Source organism: Monodon monoceros, unplaced genomic scaffold, assembly GCF_005190385.1.
Source record: "Monodon monoceros isolate NGI ecotype Baffin Bay Population unplaced genomic scaffold, NGI_Narwhal_1 Super_Scaffold_10, whole genome shotgun sequence".
NCBI classification, from domain to species: Eukaryota; Metazoa; Chordata; class Mammalia; order Artiodactyla; family Monodontidae; genus Monodon; species Monodon monoceros.
The window spans coordinates 43,999,050-44,022,628 of NW_021703766.1; the positions used below are offsets into that span (position 1 = coordinate 43,999,050).

At 38.1% G+C, this 23,579-nt stretch overlaps 1 protein-coding gene across 4 annotated transcripts; it reads left to right on the forward strand.

Moving 5' to 3' along the window:
* The first annotated feature begins 4,276 nt into the window (after positions 1–4,276).
* On the forward strand, positions 4,277–19,004 carry ZNF527 (zinc finger protein 527). 4 transcript variants are annotated; one of them, XM_029212327.1, is made up of 6 exons: positions 4,277–4,345; positions 6,016–6,137; positions 7,157–7,231; positions 8,574–8,690; positions 9,334–9,429; positions 16,636–19,004. In XM_029212327.1, the coding sequence occupies exons 4-6, from the start codon at positions 8,627–8,629 to the stop codon at positions 18,207–18,209; spliced, it is 1,734 nt and encodes a 577-aa protein (XP_029068160.1). In that variant the 5' UTR covers positions 4,277–4,345; positions 6,016–6,137; positions 7,157–7,231; positions 8,574–8,626; the 3' UTR covers positions 18,210–19,004. The 4 variants fall into 4 exon arrangements, with proteins under 4 accessions (XP_029068160.1, XP_029068145.1, XP_029068135.1 ...); XM_029212312.1 differs by having other exon boundaries at positions 4,298–4,345; positions 8,574–8,700; positions 16,636–18,841; XM_029212302.1 differs by lacking the exon at positions 4,277–4,345 and having other exon boundaries at positions 5,946–6,137; positions 8,574–8,700; positions 16,636–18,841.
* The last annotated feature ends 4,575 nt before the right edge of the window (positions 19,005–23,579 follow it).

A 23,579-nucleotide genomic window follows, 5' to 3' on the forward strand; every position in this document is an offset into this window, starting at 1 on the left:
ATAAGTTGTCACACTTCTGATACAAAGGAAATTACACAGTTCTTGGCTCTTAAAAGTTACCCATTAAATTTAAATTCTCTTCCCTAGAAATTAGTAGTGGGTTTTATATGTATCTGGATTTGACAATCACAAATTTTGGTGTGGGAGGTTCTTCACTAGCATTAATGTTAGGGTATGAATGCTTTCCAAACATCTCAATAAGCCGTGTCTAGTAAGCCCTGGTAAAATCGTGCTTTATTCTTCACTCCACAGGGTTATATAAAAACATTCTAGGGCAAAGAATACGGATGGTCAATTAAAATAACTAAGACAAGAAGTTGTTCTTGGTTTCTTCATTCTCAATTTTACTTCATTCTCAATTCAAAGAAGAACTACTGCCTTCAAATAAGAAACAAGTGAAAAAAGAGAGCTTATAAATACAGAGTACAGTTTGGTGGTTGCCAGGGGCAGGGTGTGGGGGTTGGGCAAAATGGGTGAAGGGGATCCATTATAAAATAAATCATGGGGATGTAATGTACAGCATGGTAACTATAGTTAATAATACCGTATTGCATATTTGAAAATTGCTAAGAGAGTAGATCTTAAAAGTTCTTACCATAAGAAAAAAAATTTTTTTGTAACTATGTATGGTGATGGATGTTAACTAGACTTACTGAAGTGATCACTTTGCAATACTTACAAATATCAAATCTTTCCATTGTGTACCTGAAACAAATGTAAAAGTCAATTATACATCAATAACTAATATACATAATAGTCTACAAAACAAATCACATACCATGATTCTCACACTTGTTAGGATATTGAGGACTGTGACATCATGAGGGCAATTAGTGGTTCACCATGAAATATTTATATTTGATAATAAGTAAAGTTGGGGAAATATATATTCATTATAAAAATTACAACAAAATAGGTAAAAACATCAGTGCATCGAAATAACTACATATTAAACTAGATGTAAACTATTTCAGAATTTGTATTGCTTTGTTATTAAGACACCATTACTAAATATGAGCCAGTTTTTGTTACCTACTAGGATTCCTTTATAAGGAAGTAGAAACATTGTTAAGAAAAGTTCCTGGGAAGAAAAATAACTTGGAAAGTTATATTAATTTATTTTCCAGCAAATTTTAAAACGCTCATGTGCTGATTACTTCTCTGTTGTTGTTTCAGCTCCAAGCATGTCTTTCTCTTATTCTGTGATGCGAGGGCTGGAACTCTGACAAAGACATTTCCTATTCTCCCTTGCTAGTTAGCTTCCTGTTATAGTTTGCCAATGGAGGCATTAAAGGGATTTTGGGAGACAGAAAGGGAGAAGGAACCCGTTTCCTATTTTCCAGTTTTTTTAGTATCTCTCTAGCAGCATCTAGATATATCTAGTATATCTCTAGCAGAATCTCTCTAGCTTGCCTGTAGAATCTTTCTGCTTTCCCAGCACCAGTACCAAACCTAGTTAACAGCCAGCCTGACACCCCTCTTCAGAGCTTTTAGGTTCTAGTAAATCCATCTCTTCCCCTTTGTTCCCCAAGCTCTAGGGTTTAGCTGCTTCCTGAAGTTACAAATCTCTCCCCTTTTTGCTCTTTGAGGCCTTCCTTCAAAATTGTGTAATCAATTTCCTGTAATTAAATCTTCTGTTTGAAATTCCCAGCATAGTTCTGCTTTCTTGATTAGACCCTGATAAACAGAGTCCTACGACAATTTCTTTGAGCAGTACAAACAGTTGACATACTTTGAGGACCACTGCCGTACTCTACTGGAGATGACTGGGCTCAAACCAGTGTTGGACTTGGTGGTATGAGACAAGAAAAATAAAGTACAAAAAGTCTTCTTATGATCAATTACTGACATATGAAGAGATAGTCATACATACAGTTTCTCTAAAGGTACACCTTACCAGTCAGGAAGTATCTTAAATTTCTAGCACTTTAGAATGAAACATCCAAGAAGATCTCTAACCTGCGTGATAGTTAAGTCCAGGGAAGAGCTGTGTGATGTATTTGTCAAGCACCAAACCACAATTATTATCCAAAGAATTCTTTTTTTTTTTTTTTTTTTTGGTTGTGTTGGGTTTTAGTTTTGGCATGTAGGATCTTCGTTGAGGCATGTGCGATTTTTCATTGCAGCGTGGGCTCTTGTGACGTGAGGGCTTCTCTCTAGTTGTGGCATGCAGACTTTCTCTCTCTAGTTGTGGCACATGGATTCCAGGGCACGTGGGCTCTGTAGTTGTGGCGCTCGGGCTCCAGAGCATGTGGACTCTGTAGTTTGAGGCACGTGGGCTCTCTCGTTGAGGCACCCCAGCTCAGCAGTTGTGGCGGGCAGGCTTAGTTGCCCCACAGCATGTGGGGTCTTAGTTCCCTGACCAGGGATCAAACCTGCATGCCCTGAATTGGAAGGCGGATTCTTTACCACTGGACCACCAGGGAAGTCCCATCATCCAAAGAATTCCTAACTTGTAAATTTCCCATTAAAGCAACCCAACTATTAAATGTTTGTGGAGCCTTAAAAAATAATTGCTTGCTTTCTTCTGAATGTAACAATGCAATGTAACAACAGTTTCACAGAGTAAAGTGCAAATCACTTTAGTCCTAGTAGCCAGACTCCCCTTGTCCAAGACTCTGGGGCTTTAGCTATTTGAGGGCTCTTTCTCGGGAGGGGATTGGAGGGAATCTCCAAGGATGTGTTCTTATTTCAAGAACTTCCCTTTGCTTCCACACACCCCCACTTACCGAGATCTTGACTTGGGTGCACCTTCCAGATCTTCCAAGGTCTGGGGAAGAATGTTGGTTTGTTTGGAACCTTCACTGACAAAGACTCTCTCCTTGACCAAACTTTTAGTCAGACTCCTCTGAACCCTCTTCTTAACTAGGCTTCAACCTTTGGGCTTCAATGTTTGTCTTTGCAACACCCACTTTTAGCAAGAATTCTGTCATGTCAGTTTAGCTTGAGTTCTTGATATCTGATCAGTCTCAATATCTAATTAAATTCCTCATCCACCCAGGTGGTATCTGATCACTCTGGCCAGCCCTCAGCAAGAATCCTGTTGGTCAGTATAGTGAGAATTCCTCCCTACCCTTTATGTCTCCTCTTTGTAATTTTCCATGAACTGACCACCCCCCAACCCCAACTTGCTCCTTGCCTATAAATCCCCACTTGTTCTTGCTATATTTGGAATTGAGCCCAGTTCTATACTGAAGTCTCTTTCCCCCTATTGCAATATTTCCTGGATTAAAAAAAACAAAACCCCTCAACTACTGTTCAGCTCTGGTTTTCTTTAACATCACTCAGGGGTTCACATTCTTGTCCTCCTGACTGTGGACAGTTTTTCTTAAAGCTGGGCCCTAATTAAAGTTTTAAAGTGAAAAGGAGAAACAGCAATAAACCCCAGAGCTGTTGGCTACAACATTATAAATGGCTTTGGTGCAAATGAGCATCTTCCTACAACTGGAATATAATTACCCTCTGTGCCTGGCATCACATATGGGGCAATCAGAGAAGGGATAGTAAAAATAAGGATAACACTGACCCCACCCATGGCCGGAGGTGAGGGGTTGGGTGGGGGTGGGAGAACAGTTAGACCTGGAGACAGGCACACACACAGACACACAAACACTCTTCTCCCACGTACTCAACCCCAAAGACAAGCCCAGAAACACCGTCCATTATGGGTAAACTCCTGCGATCTCTGGGATAAGAACACAGTTACAGAAACGTCATGCCCAAAGTCAGCCACAGTTCTTCACACACCCACAATCACTCTCCCATTCTTGGCGGGACAGACCCACAATCTGTCACACAACGACCCACACTCACGGGCGTGACTGAAAATACAGAAGCTCACTACACCGACAGAACCCGTCGCCCCGTAGTGAGCAAGCACAAAAGTGTGCAGCGACAGTCACACACACAAACCGCCCCACCTGAGCATTCAATAACAGTCACGGACGTGCACAGCTTCACCACTCCCTCACACACAGTAGCCCAGAGTCATCTGAGTGCCCAAGATCGCCCAGGGTCGCACACAGCGTTCCGGGTACCCGCACCTGCGGCCTCGGTCACCTGTAGCGCAGGCGCGATGTCGAGGCGTGTCTCGGGGCCCTCTGGGAAATGTTGTTCTTTCCGCAAAGAGGCCGAGGCGCAAAGCGTTCTGGGGCTCGTGGTCCGCGTGGTCGGAAGGAGAAGCTGAGTCGTTAGTGCAGGTTCCTGCAGCTGGAGTTTACCCAGCGGAGCTCGGTGTCCCGCGCGCCTCAGTCCCCGCCCCGCTCCGCCCCGCAGGGGATTCTGGGAGGCGACGTCGCCGGTCTCGGGTCGTTGGGCGTGTTTCCAGAGCCAGCGGCGCTGGGAGGTGAGTAGGGCCTGGCTAAGCGCGAGAGCTAGAGGGCAGGGCCGGGCTTGGGGTGGACCGGCAGGGTACGGGGTGGGAACCAGGAGGGCGCCGCCGAGGAGACTGTGTGACAGGCTGCGGGTGTGACAGGGTGTGATCTTCTGTGTCACCGTGTATGTAATTGTGCGCGACTGTGACTGTCTGTCTCCGGTATAAAACTCCGAGTCTATGTGTGTTTGTGCGTGACTGTCTCCGCAGGTGTAACTGTGTTATTGTGTATGGGTTTGTGAGAGATTGCGGGTGTGACTTTGTGTGTGTGTGTGTCGCTGTGTGGGTGTGTGTGTGACTGTGTTTGACCCCTTGTCCCTGTGGATATAACTGCGTTTGAATGTGTGTGACAGAAGGTGTCATTACGTGCCCATGACCATCTATATCTGCACGTATAATTTTGTGTGAGTAATTGTGGCAGGATGTGTGACTTTGTGTGGTATGTCACTATGCATGAGATTGTGTGTGACTGTCTCTCTGTTGGAGTAACTGTGTATCGTCATCTCTATCTTTGTGTTAATACCACTGTGTATGTATGTGACATTACAGTCGCAATTATGTGACCATATATATGTGTGTGATTGGGTGAGAATTTGTATGTGTATGTCAGACCTAGTGTGTGATTGTGAGACACAGAAAGATTAAAATTACTCACCCACATTCACACAGTTACTAAATGACAGAATCAGGACTTAAGCCCAGGCAATTTGGCTCCAGAGGCCTTGCTTTTAATTGCTAAACTCTCTTGATCTTTCCCACGCTGTGAGGGTGAAAAATGGGGGCCCTGAGTTCTGAGGGTGTTGAAGAGTATTGTCTGTGGTCTTGGACTAGGACCCTTCTGGACATAGAACTTAACCTGGGTATCTTTGTTTGGTCCCCTTGTGAGTAACAGAACCCAATCTAAAGACACTGTGGTGAAACCATCCTCATATTGGCTGCATTTGGGGGAGGAAAGCCCAACCTGAAAGACCAGTCTTCCTCTCCTTAGGCCATGGAGTTTGAGATTTTAGGTTTGTCCTTGTCAAAACTCTTCCATGTCTGGTGCTGAGAGAGGCTGATCCCTGGCTCTTTTTCTCACATACCAAGTGAACTAAGTGTCTGGTTCTGACTTCACGTAATAAAGAAAAATGCTCTCATTTCCTTTTCAACTGTGTGTGTAAAATCTAAGTGGCAATAAGGGTGGCACTTCTCTATGCCAGGAGTTGGCTCAAGCAATCTTGACAGTGAGGAAAGGTTCTGACAGTTGGGTTGATTTGCCCAAGGTCACATAGCCAATGAGGAAAGGAATGGAGAGTCAGTGTGTGTCTGGGGGTCTATATAAAGCACAAGTCTTTCACAGCACCTTTCAGTGACTGATGGTTCATCTCAAACTTGAAAAGTATTATTCAAATGATACACAGCGATTTGAAACAGCAATTTAAAAGCTATTTTTTTTTTATGCAGGTGCTACTTAGAGCTCCCAGGTGATGAGAAGACTTCACTGATTCTCCTCTTGGGTTGCAAAGGCTTTTATAAACAAATTCAAGCTGCATTACACTAAGGAAATAATTTTCTTACAGATTGAGTTGGTTAGTGCAGAGTAGCAGAATTAGGGGGTTGTATTTCTTAAATTCTAAGTCAACCACAACTATCTTTGTTTTCAGAGTGAAGAAATGTTGGCTCTGAGAAGACAAGGAACTTGTTTCAGGCTGTGCAGTTTCTTATTGGTTTGGTATTGAAATTTGTCAATGTTTGCCTCAGGCTGAATTTCTGTGGAGTAATAGAGGTAACACCTGCCACCTCCGAATATGCTTCTCTGAAAAACATATAGCATTGATTTCTCAGGTTATGCTGAATATTTCCCATACAAACATTGTGGTCTCTTGAAAGAGGACCAGTTTTTGAGCCACACTGCAGTTTGACTCTTATGACTTTGAGTTAGCTGTTTAAGCTTTTTGAACCTCAATTTCACTTGGTGGTAAAATGGGGATAATAATACCTACCTTTGCAGTTTTGTGAAGATTAAATAAGATAATGACATACACAACATGTGTAACATTGCTATTTATATTACAGGAGCCACAGTAAGATTTATTTATTTGTTTATCAAATATGTTTTTAGCACTTACAGTGGTTCTGGCATTATTCTAGCACTAGAGATATACCAGTGAACCCAACAAATCCTGGCTGTCTTAAATCTTATACTGTTGTTTGGGAAGACAACAGTTAACAGAAAAAAAAAAAGTAACATGTCCAATGATGTTAAATGCTAAGAAGAAAAATAAATCAAGATAAGGAAAAATAATAACTGGGAGGGAGATTCCCTTTAGGTAGAATAGGGAGGTCCCTCCAATGTTGTTAACAATTGAGCACAGATAAGAATGAAGAGAGGGAATGTGCTGTGTCCAGGCAGAAGGAAAAGCCAAGGCCACAGCCTTGAAAAAGGAGTGTGGACAATGTTTGAGGAACTATAAGGAAATCTGTATGCCTGGAGTAGGGTGAATAAGGGGGAGAAGAGTGGGAAATGAGGTCTAAGGGGCAGCCAGGGCTAGATCATAAATTGTCTTATTGGTGATAGGATGGACTTTAGATTTTGTTGAGTTCAGGCTGTGTGTCCTTAATATCAGTCAGGAGTTCAGGGGTTAAGTTCAGCTTTGGCCTTTTTTCTCAGATCTTGGAACAGGGTAGGGCTGGTCCATGTAAAGAAACTAGAGACCATAAAGGGGCAAAAAACTCTGTGAGTCTCAGATCAGCAACATAGGGCTGCTCTGCCATTTTTTTTCTTGTTTAACTCTCCCTTCTCAGGACTTTGTTCTCCAAAAGAGAAAATTGAAGAAGGAAGGAAGAATGGCTGTTGGACTATGTAAATCCATGTCCCAGGTAAGTTGATGTTTTCACTTTGTTTCCAGAAATTCCACATCATTTTTCAGGACTTTGGGACCTCAGAGAGAGTCACAAGTAGCCCAGTGAGTGCACTCTTCACTTCTCTCTCTCCACTATTTGTTCATATAATCCTTCTACAAAACATTTAGTTGCTATTTTTACTCAGTGTTGTGCTTAAATGTATGGTGGAACAGAACTTTTCCTCTTTAGATGAATCACGATTTGTTGTGTTGGAGATGAATGCAAGTGAAATAAAGGATGGAGTGTGATTATCAAATAGGGAGATCAAGGATGGCTTTTCTGAGAAAGTGACAGTTGAGCAAAGAAAAACCTGAGTGAAAGTAGGGAGTAAGTTTTGTGGAGATCTGGGAAGAGCTTTAAAAAAGTAGAAGGAATAGCAAGTACAAAGTTACTGTGTTGGGAGCATGTTTGATGTGTTCCAGGGATAGCAATAAGCCAGTATCCTCAGACAGAAATGTGCACTGTGAGATTAGAGCAGTAGCTGGGGACCAAATTATGCAGGCCCTTAAAAGTCATGACCAGAACTTTGATTTTTGTTCTAAAGGTGAAGGAGAACCATTGGGGTATTTGTGATGTGATTTGATTTATGTTTTAAAAGGAAAATAAATAGCAGAGAAGTAACAGTGGAAGGAGGGAGGCCAGTCAGGAGACTGCTGCAATAATCCAGGTGGGAGGTGATAGCTGCCTGGACCATGGTGGTGGCATTGGAGCTGGTGAGATTCTGGGTGTATATTGGAGATATAAAATATGGGATTTGATCAGGGATTGGTTGTGGAGTATGAGAGGAAGAAAGAAATCATGAATGACTACAAAGATTTTTGACCTGGGCAATTGTGTAAATGGTCATGCCATTTACTGAGATGGGAAGACAGGGTGGGATGAGATAAGAATCAAGAATTGAGTTCTAGATATATTAAATTCGAGAGACGTTTTAGATATCCAAGTAAAGTATTGATTATATATCTAGAGTTCAGGACTGGAGATGTGAATTTGAGAGTCATTAGTGTATTTAAAGCCATGGGACAGGATGAGATTATCTTGAGGGTAGGGTTGTGGCGAATGTAGATAGGAAAGAGGTCCAAGGACTGAGCTTAAGGCATTCAATATAAGAGGCTGACAAGAAGAGGAGGAATCAGCAAAAGAGACTAAGAAGGACTGATGTAGAAGGAAAACCAGGAGAGTGTGGGTCCCGTGAGTCAATAGTAGAAAGCATTTCAAGGAGATGATCAACTGAGTTAAATTCTTCTGAGAGAGACTGAGGAAGATGCTAGGACCATATGGGAGTACTTGGCAAACAGCATTTTTTAAAAAATTTCAGGGTTTGGTGACCTTCAGGGATGTGGCTCTAAATTTTTCCCAAGAGGAGTGGGAATGGCTGGACTCATCTCAGAAGGATTTGTACAGAGATGTCATGTTGGAGAACTACAGGAACTTGGTATGGCTTGGTAAGGATATGTATCCCCCATAATTCAAATCTTCCCTATGAGATGTTTATGCTTCCTCCATTGGGAATATCTAGGGCATCTTAAATGCTTAGCTGGATTTCTACTTCGTGTTCCCAGGAAATTATTCAAAGTAGTTTCATAGAGTTATAAATGAGTATAGTTCCCTTTGCTCTAGAAAGATGGTTTGGGATAGCAGCATTAGTATGGCGTGGAAATTTTTTTAATTGCAAATTATGGGGTCCCACTATAGACCTACAGATTCTGGGAATAGAACCCTAATAGTCTGGGTTTTAATGAGCTCTGCAAGTGGTTCTGATACCCATTAAAATTTGAGAACCACTGTGGCTTCTGATTCAGTAGGTCTGGTTGGGGCAGCCTGAGAATTTGCATTTCTAATAAGTTCCTAGGTGATGGTTCTTCTGCTCTAGTACTTTGAGAACTGCTGCTATGAAAGAAGCTTTGTCTGCCTCATTCTCCATTCAAACATCTTTCCATTCTCTGGCCCTTCCTCTAATGTCCTTTCTTGCCTAATGACCAAGAGATTGAGTCTGAGTCTGGAACAGCAATAGCAAGTTGATTTGTTTATCTATCTGTCTGTCTTGCTGGCTCTCATTTTTCTTCTCCTGTAAACAGGACTTTCCATTTCTAAGCCCAACATGATCTCCTTATTGGAGCAAGGGAAGGATCCTTGCATGGTGGAGAGAGAGATGTCAGATGGTCAATATGCAGGTGAGTGACGGGGAACAGAGAGGGCTGTTGTAAGGTGACAGCACAAGTGGTCATAAGAAGACTGCCCTGCATTTGACGAGGCTGTCCTGGGCTTCAGGGGGTCATTTCCTCTCTATTTATATCAAGTTATATTCTCAATAATATTTCTACCTCTACCCTGAATCTTGTTCCTTTTAAGTTCTTCTTTCCCCTTTATGGATAGAGTTATATACATTTCTAGATTTCTTTTTAGAGTTTTTATTTTTATCAAAGTTATGCATGCACATTGGTTGAAGAGACAAGTTGTTTTATAAGGCTTATTCCTTTAAAAAAGGAGGTCTCTTGCCCGCTTCCCAGTTTCCCTCTCCCTAGAGGGATCCACTTTCTTTACTTTTGCAGCTTCTTTTGGTGTCTCCTTCACGTCTCTAATAAATATGTTTATGTTGCTATTTCTTGATTGTTTTTTTCAGGTTTAGTCCTCATCCAATATCTTCACTAAGAAAATAAGAATTTAGTACTTTCTTATCCTGAATCCAACATGTGTGTGAGCATGCACGCGCACACACACAATTTCTGTCTTCCTATCTCACTGATATCATAACTTTTAAAGTTTTATTTATTTTTTTAATTGAAGTGTAGTTGATTTACCACGTTGTGCCAATCTCTGCTGTACAGTAAAGTGACTCAGTTATACACATATGGACATTCTTTTTTTTAATATTCTTTTCCATTATGGTTTATCACAGGATATTGAATATAGTTCCCTGTGCTATAAGTAGGACCTTGTTGTTTATCCATCCTATATGTAATAGTTTACATCTGCTAATCCCACACTCCCAGTTCTTCCCTCCCCCACCCCCTCCCTCTTGGCAACCACAAGTCTGTTCTCTATGTCTATGAGTCTGTTTCTGTTTTGTAGATAGGTTCATTTGTGTCACATTTTTAGATTCCATATATAAGTGATATAATATGGTATTTGTCTTTCTCTTTATGACTTATTATGGTAATCTCTTAGTTGCATCCATGTTGCTGCAAATAGCATTATTTCATTCTTTTTATGGCTGCATAGTATTCCATTGTGTGTGTGTGTGCGTGTGTGTGTGTGTGTGTGTGTGTGTCTGTGTGTGTACCACATCTTCTTTATCCTTTCATCTGTAGATGGACATTTAGGTCGTTTCCATGTCTTGGCTATTGTGAATAGTGCTTCTATGAATATAAGGGTGCATTTATCTTTTTGAATTATAGTTTTGTCCAGGTATATGCCCAGGAATGGGATTGCTGGATCATATGGTAATTCTATTTTTAGTTTTCTGAGGAACCTCCATACTGTCTTCCATAGTGGCTGCACCAACTTACATTCCCACCAGCAGTGTAGGAAGGTTCCCTTTTCTCCACACCTTCTCCAGCATTTGTTATTTGTAGACTTTTTAATCATGGCCATTCTGACTGTTGTGAGGTGGTACCTCATTGTAGTTTTGATTTGCATTTCTCTAATAATTAGTGATGTTGAGCATCTCTTCATGGGCCTGCTTGCCATCTGTATGTCTTCTTTGGAGAAATGTCTATTAAGGTCTTCTGCCCATTTTTCGATTGAGTTGTTTGTTTTTCTGTTGTTGAATTGCATGAGCTGTTTGTATATTTTGGAGATTAAGCCCTTGTCGCATCATTTGCAAACATTTTCTCCCATTCCATAGGTTGTCTTTTGGGTTTTTTTTAATGGTTTCCTTTGCTGTGCAAAAGCTTGTAAGTTTGATTAGGTCCCATACAAATATCTTAATTTTTATTGAACCACTGTTCAGTGTTTACATTATTATGGCTATTAAGTGCTAGTCGTAGCTGTGCTGTGCATATACCAAGGTTACTTTTTCTGTACTTTTTCTTTTTCTTAGCATTAATAATTATCTGGGGTTTTGTCTATTTTTTTCCCTTAGTTTTCTATATACATATTCCTAACTCAATTCTTAACTCCTGATCAATTGTTTAAATCTCTTAAGACACTCAGACACATTAGGTTATCTATTGATTTTACCTTCTTGGAGAAATCTCTCCAGAGTCTTCAGATATGCTTCACTCTAGACAAATGGCTCATTACATTTGCTTGCATTCTATTTGGGTTTATCTAACGTTTTCTCATGATTAGATTGAGGTGGTGCATTTTTGAAAAGAGTGCCACAGAAATAATGTTGTATCCTTCTCAGTGAGTGCATCATACCAAAGGATTGATAATATTGATATATCTTATTATCAGTGATGTCAATTTCCATCACTTGGTGAAGGTGGTATCTGCCTGGTTTCTCCATTGTAAAGTTACTATTTTTCTATTTATAATTAATAAATATTTGGGGAAGATACTTGATACTATTCAGTTTCTTCTGAAACTTTTGCCCACTAATTTTAGCATCCACGGCCCTGTTGGATCTTGTCTGCAACAGTTACCACTGTTGTGGTATTGACCTAATGTTGACATTTTTATTTCCTTCTTTTATTTACACATATTAACTAGGATTGTTCTGTCTGGAAGAGCTGTTTCACCTCTCCCATTTGTTTATATATTAAAATATTTCTTCATATTTATGGAATGATGGGTTTTTTTCCCTATGAGTTAAAACTACTGTATCATTATTTTGTTGCTCAAAGTGTTCCAGCTTTGACCATTTAGATCTTCTTCAAGTTGGTTCCTATGACCTTTTAATATGCCCCACTTCGTGGTTCCAGGTGTTCCAGGTTCATCTTGTTTTCCTTTCCCCAGCCTTGAATCAACCACTTCTCCAAGGAGCCCTGGTTCCTTTTATTGGGAAATGATGTTTAAAACCAAGGTCTGGGTACTAGGTGTACTTATTGCTACTGGAAGTGATTTCTTCTAGGCCCTCACAGCAGACTGAGCTGGAAAATATATGTATGTATAACAACACACACTTTTAGACAGACACACTTTTATATTTATTTCTGTCTTTATTTTTTTTAATACATTAAATTATTCGTTTATATTGATACCTTGATTTTAGTGCTACCCTCCACAGGGTTTATCATAGCCTTTCTCCTTTCCTTATTTGTAATTTCTTCTTCTGACAGTGAGAAGCAATGTATTTAATTATTTCCTCCATTTAGGTGTACACACAAAGTAGTTTCAGAATTTCTAACCTATTCCTCTGTGAGAAATAAATTTACTAAGTAGATTACATTATTTGTGTTTAGGTACAAATGTACTTTTTTAGTCTTAAGTATTCAGTCAAAAACTATTTTCCAGAGTTACTTAGGTTAGTTCTTCTAGGTTCATTTGTTTCTGTTGATTCCTACTACATCCTGGTTGATTTTACTTTTTTTTTTTGTATCTTAAACATTACTATGCTCCTAAGAATCAGACCTTTGCAAGAATGTATCCTCAGAAAAGTGTCGCTCCCTCCTCATCCTTACTGTATTGTTTCTGTTCCCTACTTCTTCCTGCCCCTTTCTTACCCACCCCTTGTAGATCACCAGTCTTTATTTTCAGGTTGGTCCTTTTTATGTTTCTTTTACACAAATGAGCAGATATACCTGTAGTTACATTTGCCCTTTTCACTTAGCTATAACGACATGATTTGAACTGCGAGGGTCCACTTATATGTGAATTTTTTCAATAAATACTTACTACACGATCCGAGGTAGGTTGAATCCATTGATGCTGAACTGCAGATTCGGAGGGCTGACTGTAAAGTTATACCCATAGCCCCTGTATTGTTCGGGGGTCAGCTGTACAGGAAATGACTCCATATGAATTCATGGAGAGCTTCCTCATTTTTCTGACAGCTGCAGAATACTCCATTCTGTGGATGTTATGGTAATTTATTGAATACTCTATAATGTGTGAACATTTAGGATGTTTGCAGTAGTTTACAATTACAGACAATGCTGCTATAAATAACCTTGTAAATATGTATGTTCCTGTTGTTGAGGCTTTATTTTCAGGGTTGTTTTGTAGATGTAGGATTGCTAAGTAAGTGCATATGTAGTTTAGGAATTGACAAATTCCTCCCCAAAATGTTGTACCTGTCTGCTTTTTATATTAGTTTCTTATGGCTGCTGTAACAAATTACCACAAATGTAGTGGCTGAAAACAACACAAGAATATTATCATACAGCTCTGGATCCAGGTCAGAAGTTCAAAATGGGTCTCACAGGGCTAAAATCAAGATGTTGGCAGCCTGCCTTCCTTCTGAAGGCCCTCGGGGAGAATCTGTTTCTTGCCTTTTTATGCTTTCTTTAGGGCCTTTATCATCTGTTTATTTTCAACTTTGTAAAATCACCTTGTTTTAAACGTGAGCTTTATATGCAGTATAGAATTGAGTTTTGCTTTGTGAACCAGTCTGGATATCATTTCAATTTAATAGGTGAAAGTCCAACCATGTTTTTAATATGTTTGGGCTTAATTCTGTACATTGTTTTGTGTTATATTTTCTGATTTTTACAGTTTTTAAAAAAGACTTTAGCTTGTCTGTTTTCCTAGGCTTTTTTTGGTCGTGTAATACTATAGTTTTTATAATAATTAGAAAGATTCTTCTTTTGTTCTAGTGCCTTCATGGTTATAGGGCTCTGTTTCTTTAGACAGTATTTATTCCTTCTATTACTTGATTGGTCAGCTTTAAAAACTAGCCTTTGATTTTTTCACCTGTTACAGATGTGTCAATAAGTAACCTTATTATACTCCCCACCTTGTTTTCCCAAATTTTGTTACTTGTATGCTTTTTACATTGTCCAGGCATATTATATTTACATGCTCTTGTGTCACATTTATCCCAACCTTTCCTTTTGTCTTAATTCTGTAGTTATATATATTTAGTGTTTTCCACTAGGTCATTTTGCTGAAATTTCTCTGGATTGGCTGAAATCTGTTCTCTAGCAGTTTCCTCAAAAAGAGTTCATGCAAACAATGTCCCCCTAAGCTCTACCTTGTTCATAATTGGCCATTCCTTCCTTAAGTTGTTTATAGCATAGTATTGGTGTTGAATGTTGTTACAAAGAAGTCTGATGCCAGCTTGATATTTTCCCTTTATGTATAAGTGTCTTTATATTTTGTTCTGATCTCCTAGATGGGTACAGGCTAGGGTACGGCTACGGGTTAGGGTTAGGGTACGGGTTAGTGTATGGTTTATGGTTAGGGTACGGGTTACGGTTAGGGTACCGGTTAGGGTCAGCGTATGGGTTAGGGCTAGGGTACGCTTTAGGGAGAGGGTATTTATTAAACCTCTCCCACTCTCCAGATATCACTTAGCACGTAAAAGTATATTATTCGGGGTCCAGCCATGGAGAAGACTTTAGACACTAGGATAAGAGAAAGAACACACACATTATAAATAAATCACATTAGGATTTTGTTTCAAACTTGTACATTAAAACACTAGTGCTTAGGAAATCTAATGGAGGCAGAAGCAGTAAAGGGTAGTTTTATGGGAATAACATCACAGATTTTCTGTAGAATACACAGCTTTTGACTGGTTAGAAAGTTAAGGAGGAATGCTTTTGTTCTGAAGACATAAACCCTCTTCTAAATTGAGCTGTTATTGGAAGTTAGAAATTTTTTGTTGCTGTTGTATTGCTTTGTGTTTTCATGATTATTCTGCTTGCATCTCCCTTGTTAAACCTTTGATTTGGGGAAGAGTGCCATTACTGGAAATGATTTTACAGAATTCTCAAAAACAAAAGGAAATGGTTCTCACCTAAATATTAAGCAATAATCTCTATACTGGTGTACTAATAGAATTATGATTCAGGGATAATAATTCTATGAAATGTAATTAAACACACAATATATTTTTTTCTTTTAAATTTCCATTGTTACTTTTTTAAAGTACAATTGTAATTCAAATTCTTTGTAACAAGTGGAATTTAAAAAGATTAAAGGAAAAGATAATATTTTACCACTTGCCATTCTTTCCCACTCCCTGAAACGACCAGCATAAATGTGTAGCTTTCTTATTTTATCCAGGTGTTCTATACATCTGGAACATCATGTTTCTCACTGTATAAAAACAGATTTAGCTCTCACAATTTTTTTTTTTTTTTTTTTGGCGGTACGCAGGCCTCTCACTGTTGTGGCCTCTCCCGTTGCAGAGCACAGGCTCCGGATGCACAGGCTCAGCAGCCATGGCTCACAGGCCTAACCTTTCATTTTAAAGTCATTTTATCAGGACATGTTTTAGTCTTGACCATTTTGGGTCACTTTTTCCTGGTAGATATGTTCTCTCTCAGGTTGGAGAGTCAAGTTTTTATTTCTGGAAATATCTTTTTCTTTTTTTACTGATGAAGTTAAAAATATAGGAAAGTATAGAGAATAATATAATAATATAGTAAAGGATTTCCTATTGATAAACAATTTTTGTGTTTCTGAATTGCATACTTCATCATGTGTATTATTTATTTAATATACTGCTTGATTCAATTTTTAATATTTAAGAATTTTGCCTGTTATCCATGAGATTGGTCTGATATAAGAACAGTGAAATAGATCAGTGGAACAGTGAAGAATGTACAAAAATACACCCATGTATATATGAGAATTTAGTATTAGATAAAAGTAGTTTTTCAAATTAGTGGTGTAAAAAGATTTTCTTAAAAGTTATAGATAATATTTGTATAATATTGGGTTTTGGAAAGTCTTTCTTAAAATGACATAAAGGCCAGGCTCTATAATGAAAAAATTGGAAGATTTGAGTTCATACAAATTTTTTTAAAATTTTATCAGAAGCATTATAAATCAAAATGACATGTGACAATAAAATTATAAATGAAGATGACATGTGATTTGAGGGAGAAAAATGCTCAAAAGCCTTAATGTCTTAAATTTATAATGACTTCTATAAATCACTTAAAAGAAATGCCAGTGTAATTAAAATATATGCAAAGTACCTGAATAAGGAATTCACCAAAGAAGAAACCATAAAATATATAAAAGGTACATAAATATATATGAAAATGCTCAATTTTATAATCATAGAATTGCAAATTAAAACAATAATGAGGTACTCTTTACTTGTAAGGGCAAATATTTTTAGAATGATGTTAGCCAGTGTGAATGGGTTCGAAGACATATTTCATGTTGCTGACAGGAATGTAAACTGATAAAAAAAAAAAGTCATAACCATGACTTTCTCCCCTCTTTCCTCCAAGTAAATTCTTTAATTTCTTCTATAACAGTTTTCTTTCTCTTTGGAAGGGTAAAAAGGAGACATTTGCTTTCTTGATATTTTTCAGAATGGGACTCTTTGTATGAAATCAAGGCATTATCTCCAAAATGGTACATTGATGAAGAGGAAATATCCCAGGGGATGATAATGGAAAGACTTACAAGTTATGGCCTTGAATCCTCCAGTTTCAGAGAAGCCTGGAAATATGAGGGTGAATTTGAGCAGCATCAGGGAAATCAGGAGAGTCATTTCAGGCAAGTGACAACTCTTAAGGAAATCTCTGCCATGAAAAGAGACAATGAATATAATAATTCTGAGATAAATGTTCTCTTGAACTCAGTACTTTTAACACAACAGAGAGTTCCCACAGTAGAACAAGTACATAAATTTGATATTTATGATAAAATGTTCCCCCCAAATTCAGTTCTAACTGAACATAAAAGACTACATGCTGAGAAGGAATCTTTGATAGGTAATGAATGTGAAGAATTCAACCAGAATACATACCTTAGTAAAGATGCAGAAATTCCTCCTGGGGAGAAACATTACGAAAGTAATGATTTTTCAGATCTCTTAAGTTTCCACTCATTACTTACTCAACATCACACAACTCATCTTGGAAAATTATCCCATGGATACGTTGAATGTGGTGCTGCTTTTAGCTGTTATTCGTTCTTTACTCAACCTCAGAGAATTCACAGTAGAGAGAAACCATATGCATGCAATGACTGTGGAAAAGCCTTTAGCCATGACTTCTTTCTCAGTGAGCATCAGAGAGCTCATACTGGGGAGAAACCATATGAATGTAAGGAATGTAACAAAGCTTTCAGACAGAGTGCACACCTTGCTCAACATCAGAGAATCCACACTGGAGAGAAACCCTTTGCATGCAATGAATGTGGGAAGGCCTTTAGCCGTTATGCCTTCCTTGTGGAACATCAGAGAATTCACACAGGAGAGAAACCATATGAATGTAAGGAATGTAACAAAGCCTTCAGACAGAGTGCACACCTTAATCAACATCAGAGAATTCACACTGGAGAGAAACCCTATGAATGTAATCAATGTGGAAAAGCCTTCAGCAGACGCATAGCCCTTACTCTGCATCAAAGAATTCACACAGGAGAGAAACCCTTTAAATGTAATGAATGTGGAAAGACCTTTGGCTATCGCTCACACCTTAATCAACATCAGAGAATTCACACTGGTGAAAAGCCGTATGAGTGCATCAAATGTGGGAAGTTTTTTAGGACTGACTCACAACTTAATCGACATCATAGAATTCATACTGGAGAGAGACCTTTTGAATGCAGTAAATGTGGGAAAGCCTTCAGTGATGCTTTAGTTCTAATTCATCATAAGAGAAGTCATGCAGGAGAGAAACCCTATGAATGTAACAAATGTGGGAAGGCCTTCAGTTGTGGCTCATACCTTAATCAACATCAGAGAATTCATACTGGAGAGAAACCTTATGAATGTAATGAATGTGGGAAGGCTTTCCATCAGATCTTGTCCCTTAGGCTACACCAGAGAATTCATGCTGGAGAAAAACCCTATAACTGTAATGAATGTGGGAACAATTTTAGCTGTGCTTCAGCTCTTCGACGACATCAGAAAATTCATAATAGAGAAGCTCTCTGATTATGTATAACAAGTATAAGAAAGAAAACATTTAGTCACCATTCAGTCCTTATTAAATAAATATCAGTGAGTTCTTCAGTTAGTAATTCTATGAATGTAGTACCTATGGAGAAGCCTTCAGTTCATGAGCATCCCTTATTTGAAATAGCCTGAGTAGTAGACATCTGTTACTTTTGAATCTGTTCTGTACCCTATTTGAGACTTATCTCACCCTTAATGCATATCATTCTGATGAAATTGTTTAATCAGAAAGAGCAGTAGATTGGTCATAGGCAGGCCAATTATTTTCTTCAACCTTATGATGGATAAGGGATTTACAAATGGCCCTGTCTAGACCAGTAGAGTCCTAGGGGGTCATTGTTATGGGTAGTAAGAAAAGATTTTTTTTTCCTCACCCCAGAATTGCAAGTTTCAAGGATTTAGTAAGGTTAAAAACTCACCAGTAGCCTTTTTGCCACCACATGAAGAAAGCCTTCCCAGGATAAATCTAACACAAAGGAAAACTGAGGTCAGAGACAGAAATCTGAGGATGCTGTTTGATCTTCTGTATCCAATCATGTCTGAAGTCTACACCATCTTTTACTTTTTCATTTTTGTGATCCAATAAATTTTCTTTTTTCTGCTTATGTTAATTTGACTTGGGTTTTTGCCTCTTGGAATCAGAGTCCTGACTCATACACCCCATGTTTGCTACACATGTGAGAAAGCCTTAATCTTTTATATGGCATAATTGTTTATCCTGAGGATAAGCCTCATAACAAGTATATGAAAGTTAAATACACAGCCTTCATAAAGCTGAGAGAATTGTTACATTTTATTTGTTGATAAAAACTAATTTAGTATTCATTAGTCTGTTTCACAATAAGGAAGAATTTTTAAAAATTCACTTAGTGAAACTTATTACCAGGCTTTCTCATAGGGAATTAAAATCATTTGTGGCAGTGACTCACTATAGACCTTTAAAGTAAGATTGGCCAGCTAAGAGAATAATGGATCCATCAGTTTAATGAATGGCTCTTCATCTTAAAGGAATTATTTGATTTTCTACTTTCAGCATGGGTTTAAACATATCATGTGATAGAATAAGATGGAATTGTAAGTGAGGTCTTTTGTGGGTGGGTTGTAAACTTGGTTTAAGAAGTTTATAGATAACTTCTTTGGAACGAGACATATTAGACAAGACATTGCTGGCAGACAAAAAGAATGAGCCATTTTCAACTAATGGTTAAAGTAAAGCAGTTGGAGTCTAAAATTTTTAGAGTATAAATCATTACTATTCAGAGTAATGAGAAACAGGAGGGTGTGGGGCAGTATATTCCTGTTTTATCTGAGTGTATATACGAAGGTAAACTTTAATATGGAGACGTTGCCACTTTGAAGAGTTAGAACCAGTTATAATCTTGGGCATTGTCTGGAGAGCATCTATAGAAACAGATCAGGACAAATGAATTATGAAAAAGTGAAGGATTTACATGTGTATATATGTGCGTGGAGCAAAACAATGACTACTAATATAATTTCTTTAATAGTCAATTTATACTTTAATAAAAATCTGAAAATTATTTTTCTTAAATATTAAGACAAATTCCCTTTGAACAACTTAAATTACAGACCTAGTATAATTGAATACTTCAAACCTTGAGCAGAAACAAATATAATGGTTTTAAAACACTGCCAAACTTGCATTATATCTAATCTAAAATATATTAATAATCGTAAGCTAAATTCATGTAATCATTCCTTTATTCTCATATTTTCTGGAGGTATAGGAACACTTATTTGAATATGTTCTAAGGGTTTAGTTATAACTTACATCAGAAAGCTCCTCAGGGTTACTCTAAACTTACTAAGCTTAAAGGAAAAAAAATAATGACTCAGACCAGTGATGAGTCTGAGTTGTTCACTAATTGATTCTTGATCTAAGTATGGCACCTGATTTCTTCCTCCAAGGTGATATAAACCCAAGCCACTGATTCTGTTTTTACAGTTAAACTTCACTTGTAATGTTGATAAAATCTGTTACAACCATGCCTTTAGCACAGGTGTTTGTACTTTACAATCTGATGTTTCTCCTCACAATGAGGTACCTAAATTTTGTTTATCTGCAACTATACAATCCATTGTCTTATTGTGATATACTGACTTGATCTTTTAGCATTATAACTCATGCTTTATTAGTATGTTATAGATATTAGGACTAGCTAGAGATTTCCTATCCTAAGAGATAAGAGTTTGAGTCTGTTTAGTTAATTATCTTTAGGACATGAAATAATCCATTTAGGACTCACTGGTTAAACCTTTTCCACTTGGTTGAGTGTGATCAATGGCAATGAATTTTTGGATTTCTTTTTTAATCTGGTTATTGTGCTGAACGTATCTTTCTGCCTTGTTACAGTTTATGCAGTTTTTGCTTGTCATATAGAAGAGTTTTCTTTATTTACTCTTGCTTAAGTAGAAGGTTTGTATTTGTGTGTTTATGTGTATGTGTTTTATTTAAAATTTTTGTATTGAGCACCTATTCTGTTGCAGGCTTTGTTCTAATCCAGGCTTTGGAGGTAACAGTTGTGAGTTAAACAGACAAAAATCCTTGCCTTCATAGAGCTAATTTCTAGAGAAGAAGATAGACAATAAAAATATATATATAAGTAAAACTTATACTATGTAAGAGTAACTTCTAAGGAGAAAAAGATGAAGGAAGAGCTGGGTGACCAGGTTGATATTTTAGATTGTGTGGCCAGGGAAGGCCTTTTTTGAAGTTAACTTTTGATTAAAGACCTGGGAGAGATGAGAGATCTGTCTGTTCATGCTACATATATACACACATACACGTACACACATATACATGTGTATAGCCCTTATCTACCTAACGGAAAGGAAATGCATATATGTATATGTATGTGAGTGTATATATATGTTTTATACTTTGTTCTTACTAAATTCTTTCTCATTTTATTATGACTCTGTATTTATGTATTGCATTTTAACATTTTTCCTTTTAGTCTCATGAACTCATGGCCTTCTACAGTCTTAACACAGTTTAATTATAATGTATATATATTTTTTGATGCTCAAATTATCAGAATTTAGCCATTGGGGCCACTTTAAGCTAACTCCTTGCTCCCTTCAGCACTGCTGCCCTGACATCTCTGCAAGCAACTTTACTTTGTGGCAATAAAAGGATATTCCAGACCCACCCTAAATGTTTTCTGTCCAAAGTCATGAAGTTAGCTACCTTCCAAGGAATTTAGGGAGGGAGAAAACAGGCATATACTTTTGAAATGAGACAGGCTGGGACCTGGAACCTGGCACACTTTGCTACAGTGCGTGCACCTGGACAAATGTCTCTTGGAGAAACAGAATACAAAAAAACTATATAGGACTAAAAATAACTGCATGCATGCGTAGTTGGGGCAAATTATGAACAAGATACAAAAAGACCAAAAACCCAACTGCCACTTCTGAGGTGTCGAGGGCAAAATCAGGGTACTGCATATAATCCCTGCACACAGCACCACCAAGGAGGTGAGCCGACCACCTAAGCCACCCTTCCAGCCTGACCCTCACCCTATTTAGGGATCAGCTCACACCCCCACGCACACACCAAGAGCGAGCAAGGGCATCTGTTACTTGTTTTCTCTCCCTTGTGCTGCAGCATGAGTCCCAATAAAGACTTGCCTGAATTTCTCATCTGGCCTCATAGCAATTTCTATTGATTAAGGAGTCCAAGAACCTTGGTCAGGAACAGAAAGAGGTTATGAAATCAGAAATAGAAGTTTTCAAATAATTTTCCTCAGCAAAAAGTCTTGCTAGATGGATTTGGGGGCCTGAGAAAGAGTCTAAAGTAAGACTGCATTTTCCTTATATACTATATTTTCTATTGTTCCTCTTGCCCAAGAAGAAAACGATGGCCCACAGTAGAGCTCATTTTAATAAGAAATATATATTAATTACTCTATAAAACTTGAAGTTGTTTTAGGATTTGTGAATATTGTTTCAATAACATTGTTAAAAAAAACAACCATTTGAAAATTGATAATTTAAAATTGCCTCGATTGATGTAAATGAGTCAAAATGGCTAAGCTTCTTCAGGTGTGTTAAAATTCCACTTGCTCTCTTCCTCCTAATAGAAGGTTTTCTTTCCTTTTAAAAGTATTTCAGACATCTCTTCCTGAGCAAATGCAAAGGTTTTTGTGATGTATTGATAGAAGTAAATTTTCCATGGAGTCCTGTACCCTTTTAGCAGTTACTGTATTTGGATGCTAGGACTGCACATGAATTGGGGGCAAATTTGCTGCTATTATGATTGGGTCCCTTTTAGAGACAGCTGGAAAAAATGTTTCCTTTTTAGAGCATCATTTCACATTGATTCTAGTTCTTAGAATATTTGCCGTACCCTACTTTATTCACAGAGCTCAGGACAGGGAGACAATAAATTGTATGATAGAGAAAAGCAGATTGCTTGAAGCCATGAGTTGAGGCTACTTTAGTGACAGAAGAATGAGTCACTTTCCTGGTCAGCTTTCTTAAGGCATTTGTGTGGGGGAATTTCTCACATGTTCTTCCAGAAAGAGTAGTGGAAGTATCCACTCTTGATTATTGGCACATGTATAGTTGTTGGCATTAGACCTTCACATGGATGTCAGGTCTTTTAGTTGGGAGAACCTGAAAAGGTGATTATACTTCTTTCAGACTCAGTTTGGTTATCTGTAAAACTAAAATAATTACAGCTTTCCATGTTTTTGTGAGGATTACTTGACTGTAATATATGTAAACAGTTAACATGGCAATTATTAATGATGAAATTAAGTAGGAAGTTGAATTGCATGCCTGAGAGCCAGCTGCTTATATGAGACAGAATTGCAAATTCTGCCCCTGTGTCCTGTTTCCCAGTGTATGGAGTCTCAAACAGCCGTGCTCCTAGCCCTTCTTTCTGATCCCGGAGAGGGAACTGCAGTTCCAGAGTCTCTTCGGAGCTCCCTGTTGGGATATATGGGGCTGTTAGGACTCTGCCTTCTATTAAAATAGAGGCCAGGAAGTGTATGGCTCTTGGTTTTTAAATTTTGCATTTATATTTTTGGACCTCAATTCCTAGTATATTACCAAAATTGTTTAGTCTAACACTCAGTTCTTGGTTCTTCCCCCCGTCGTTCCCAATTCCTAATCTCCCCCATGGGCACATACACATCTGTGTTTGGTATGCATCCTTAAATGTGTATATATCCCCTATCAAATAAGTCATGTTGTGTGTTTGAAATTTATATTATTGGTGTTATGCTATAAAAGTGTCACTTTTTTCTACTCAGTACTATATTTTGGATTGATCATGTTCTTCTGTGCACAGTGCTGTTATGCTATTCAGTGCTTCTAACA